The sequence below is a fragment of the Mizuhopecten yessoensis genome, unplaced genomic scaffold, assembly GCF_002113885.1.
Source record: "Mizuhopecten yessoensis strain PY_sf001 unplaced genomic scaffold, ASM211388v2 scaffold10555, whole genome shotgun sequence".
In the NCBI taxonomy this organism is placed as follows: Eukaryota; Metazoa; Mollusca; class Bivalvia; order Pectinida; family Pectinidae; genus Mizuhopecten; species Mizuhopecten yessoensis.
In genome coordinates this window covers 10,062-15,332 of record NW_018408605.1, presented here as the reverse complement: position 1 = coordinate 15,332, position 5,271 = coordinate 10,062, and the positions used below count along the sequence as shown (strand labels likewise).

General features: G+C 39.4%; 1 protein-coding gene across 1 annotated transcript in view; it reads right to left on the bottom strand.

Moving 5' to 3' along the window:
* Positions 1–1,763: 1,763 nt before the first annotated feature.
* The window catches only part of LOC110461066 (complement C1q tumor necrosis factor-related protein 2-like), an 8,848-nt gene continuing 5,340 nt past the window's right edge, over positions 1,764–5,271 (bottom strand). The window contains exons 2-4 of the mRNA XM_021514347.1: positions 4,979–5,183; positions 3,353–3,570; positions 1,764–2,599 (exon numbers count right to left, since the gene is read on the bottom strand). Of these exons, the coding sequence (XP_021370022.1) occupies positions 2,417–2,599; positions 3,353–3,570; positions 4,979–5,183 (606 nt within the window). The 3' untranslated portion in view covers positions 1,764–2,416. The remainder of the gene's footprint in view (positions 2,600–3,352; positions 3,571–4,978; positions 5,184–5,271) is intronic.

Genomic DNA, 5,271 nt, shown 5'->3' with positions numbered 1-5,271 from the left:
GGTGTATTCCTGATGTATGGGAGGTGTATACCAGATGTATGGGAGGTGTATACCTGATGTATAGGAGGTGTATTCCTGATGTATAGGTGGTGTATACCTGATGTATGGGAGGTGTATACCAGATGTATGGGAGATGTATACCTGATGTATAGGTGATACCTGACTAATAGGAGCTGATGCAGGATGTAAAGGTTGTGTATGGGAGGTTTGTATTGGTAGTAGAGAAGGTCATGCATATTTGATTGATAGGAGATGTATACCTGATTTATAGAAGGTGTATACCTGATATTTATAGAAGGTTTATGAGGTGTATATCTGATATATATGTTGTTGTATCAATTGTCACCCATTTACTCCTAGGGAGGGGGTACATTTTGCTATAGTTTATTAGTTTATGGAAATGAGACTTTTCAGTATTAGGGAGACAAAATTTGCTATACATATGTAATATTTGTTTTTGTCATATCACAACAACAAATAACAATTGTATTACAACTCAGGTGACCTGTTAAACCCATGGGGCCCTTGTTTTAATGTGCTGTATTAGTTAGATGTGCTGATATTGGCTTCCAATAATAATTCCCCTATAGCTACTTGCCTATAATCAGATGTGGGTTACAGGGACATGTCAAATGCTTATTAAGTGTGCAGCAAAATAAATTTATACTGTGATGCTCATTTATTATATATAATATCTTCCATTGTATATATTTGCAACCAGTCAATATCTTTCTCAACGCCCTGGGGAGCATACAGTTGGTGCCGCTATTTCGTCGCAGTNGGCATAAGATGGGCCCAATATAGAGCAAAATAAGACAATTTCATCTTCAAAAAACTACTTTTCCTTAATGACTGTACAGATTGTAGCATATCTCAGGTCTGAAAAACTGGGACAAAACAGCCATAGAGAAATTTTGGGTGTTGTACTTTAAATGATCAAGATTCCCGACCATACCCTGAACACATCCATGCTTACAGGATTGGCTCCAGGGACATCTCCTGCTCCTGACGGCTTATTTCCAAATGAAATCAGTTCAGATTCCTTACATATGTTTCTGGACATGCAGAGAAAATAACACTCATGCTATCAACTCCTTAATGGAGCGCAACCCATCCCTGAGGACTTCCTCCCTGGGTCATAGCATGGACATTGTTGAGATCCCCAAGTTCATATTTCTTGTATGGCAAGAGGTAATCTAAACAACCAATAAGACAACTCTTATATAGATGTGGTATAATAATAACTTTCCTTCAGAGAATAGCGATCTAAAATGCCCTGATGTATGGGAGTTGTATACCTGATGTATGGGTGGTATATATACCTGATGAGTGATGTATGGGAGGTGAATATACCCGATGTGTAGGTATACCTGATGCTTACAACCAGCAAGACAAGTGATGTGAATGATAAATGTTGAATCAACTAACTCAGCTTTCTGACATCAACTATCTGTATCTTTACCTCAAAATTGCTGTAAAATCATTAACCAGAAATTTGGAATAAACGGCATACCTCAGGTAGACACATGTCAAAGAAACCAATACTTCCTCATGTAACCCCCCATCCCCCACCCGAAATCAAACCAAACTAGAATTCTTCAACGAGGCTGTGTACGAAAAATAACATAAATCAAGATGAATTTTAAGATCTCACTAAATGTGGTGACTGATCATGACAATAATTCCGCGCTCTTACCGAGTTTGGCATCATTATAGCTGCATACTGGACCCTCACCATATAAATCCTCAGCAAATTACTTTCATTTGTCTCATTCTGGTTGAAAATGATGTGTAACAGATTAACAAATGACAGTGATTCTCACCAATAAGAACTATTTCTGACCCTTTTTCTTATTGGCCAACAAAACCAATGGTCATTTGAATAATCAAACCCAGCAACTTCACATACATTTTCTAAGTTCCCAATGGCTCTTCGGAACACTAGAGTTTCGTTCGGAAAAGTTTATAACTCGGGATTATTCCAGCCATTTTAGTATATAGTAATGCATGCTTCCTAATACCAATCTTTAAAAATATATGCGTTAATATAATAATTAATATTTAAATATATCAACTAAACTTATCAATAATATTTTATATTGGTGTTAATTACACTTGCGGTAGAAAAATACGAAACAGTTTGAGCGCAAAGCTAGTTTTACACAGCTGCCGTTTGCCGGACTCACGGTGTACAACAGTGTTACGAAGGACAAGAGGTACGGTGTACAACATTGTTCCGAAGGACGGGTATGATTGTGTACAACAGTGTTCCGAAGGACGAGAGGTGTGGTGTACAACAGTGTTCCGAAGGACGTTAGAGTAGTGTCTTTGTTTGATGTCACAGTTGTTCGACTACTATAGATTTAATTTTTAATTTGATCATTTTTACGAAATATAAGAAGACGTTTTCATATATTCAGGCAGAAATAAAGGACCCGGAGAAAGAGCTCATCGATGCCACTATTGCTGCTCCGGCTGAGCTTTCGGTGACCACAACCATCACCATATTTGTCTCGCTAAGACGCAGTACAGCGGTACCGGTCGCCATGCTGGTGTCAACAGTATCGCCAGCCATGGTAAGTCCGGCCACGATGTCACCCTGCAAGTAGAAAACTAGTTCCGACACAAATCAAAGCAACAGCGTATTAAAACATAAACAAATCCGTTATTTCGCGCCAAGTCAATACAGGATTGGGGAATATGAACAAATGCGTCATTTACAAGCGGGATATTGAAAATAGTATAAAGAATATACTAGTAACACAAGGATTTAAGGAAATATGTTTTTTTTCCTCATTGACAACCTCTGCCGTGTATGTTTATTCCACGTAACCTGTACTCAAATTGAGTGCCGGGGTAGTTACAATAAACAGCAAGGCACACTAGTGTCGTATCAGGGATGCGCCACAATTATTCGGTGATGTATCAATTTCACATTTAATTCGATGTATTGTCAACATAAGATATTTTCATGGTTTTTTTTAATTAAAATGTATTTCATACTATATCAAGGCGCATATTTAACATCCATTTGAGAACATTACCATCATTCCGCGCTTCCTAATTTCAGAAAAACCTGTGATTTTTATTTTCAGGGGCGTCATTTTCCTGATAAAATATATAGAACAAGAAGGAAATGGTCCTTGAAACAATAGTTATGTATAATCATTGAATACTGAAACACTTGGAATCGTAGAATAGTGATATTTATTCAAAATCAGTTCTGAAATATATATTAACGGTGATTTTCTAATTATTTATTTCGTTAATTTAATAATTCTTTGAGGAGCAGTTATAAAAAAAAATACAAAGGACAGAGAGTGAATACGGTCAGTCTCATGATAAAACTTACATGCATTAATGCCGCTACAATGTAGTGTCCGTAATATGTGGCGACTGTCCACGAGAAGGAGTACACTCCGGGCACATAAGCCGTGAACTTGCCGTAGTGGGTGTTGTAGTTCCCCATGACATCCAGACGTGTACGGTCAAACAGTATGGGACGTCGGACCCCCGGGTAGCGGACATCCTGACCCAGGGTGACGTAGAACGCAGAGGACAGCGTGGTGTCTGTAAATGTAATTCATACAAAGCTAGAGGTAATAGACCTCACCAATCACTATCCTAATACACCTTCTGTGTAGCTCTTTGAAGTCTATTTTTCTATTCAGCTGTAATAAATAATTGGTTGCTAAAACGATACCGGGGTTAGTTCTGATTGTAAAATAGTCTGATTGTGTTTACCTGAGGCACTGAAGCACCCGTGTAGGTCGGGATCGAGAAAATAATACAACTGCTGTTACCCACTGCCTGTACCGTAAGAGGCGACTTGTATGGGGACACCCTGCAGGATTTGCTTTTGTGCCCTCTACGTGTGGGCCCCAAAAGCGATCAGAATAAATCTGCTGTATTAATTGCAATAGTTGGGATATTTATATTCTCTCTACTTCCAATCACCTTTAATTCCCTAGCGCCTTACTTGGCAATGCCTCACTTTTTTCTTTGGTGTTGAACGCTCGCCCAGGTGAGGAAGAAGGCAATGGGTTCTGTCCCCAGGCCGAGGCATACCAAAGTCCTTAGATGTGTAGTTGTTATTCACTGTTTAACATTCAGCATTTGGAGAAATGGCAACAACTAGTTCACCCGTTGGCAGTATAATGTGACCGGGCGGAACGCTGTCCTGGGTGCCGTAGGCATGGTATTTAAGTGAGATAGCACTATAAAGTCGGCATCAGATCCGCGCTATCATAAGGAGGAAATACACAAACATACCTTGTCTCCGGCACATATACACACATGCACGCTTACACAACACCCATGCAGACACATCCTTAATTAAGTGACCTTAGATGTTAATAGGACGTTAAACAAAATAGAACCAAACTTAAGTCTACCTGCAGGTTCAGTAAAACAACAAGCAGTATTTCACTACGACAGATGTGGGGCCCTGCTCACACCTGGGGAGCGTTTTGTCGTCTACTGCTGTGGACGTTAAGGAGATCAAAATCCAGCTGCTGCTTTTATAGCAAATGGTTCTAGCCCTCTAGCTTTTATTTTCTTACCTACCATTAATGCTCGGTGGTGGCTTCCTAACCATTTGTCTGTATATGTAGAAGGTGATTGTGAAAACCCCTTTTGAATATTTTAGGGATGTTTTATATCTTGAAACGTATTTGCTAACTATGCAATAAACTGGCTTCTGCCTTTCCGATATAAGGATTTTTCATAGACACAGTACGAGATTATCAATACATCACAAGTATTCTGTCACTAGCCTCACTAATAACAACGGCTGGTTAAGTGTGAGGAGCGCCTGTAAATACGGACGTGGTTTCCCTTTTAATACCTTGAACGTGTTCATCAAAATTTTGTACAGCGGCCTGTATCTCCATATACACAAATTGAATACGTGATTCTATTTCCCTATATCATTAACAATATTAAAGTCATTCTGATGAATTATATAATACAATCATACGTGGTGCTGATAGTCCGGCTTGCTCCCTCTCGAGGTCAGTAAGTTGTTGGCCAAACGCCATCTTTGTTTTGTTAGTTTCTAACAGGAATTTCTGCGTATCCTTCACCAGAGCGAACAGCTCGCGTATGGTTTCTCTGTCTTCAGTCGTGCTTGAGTTGATGTTCGTGTCTAGGAATCCCCGTGGTATTCTGGCTGCCAGACCCACCTAGAATTGTAAACATTCGTAGGATGTTTTCAGGTTTGTTGACAGGCGGTGATATCTGTGTGATTGGTACTGTATAATCTGTTGACAA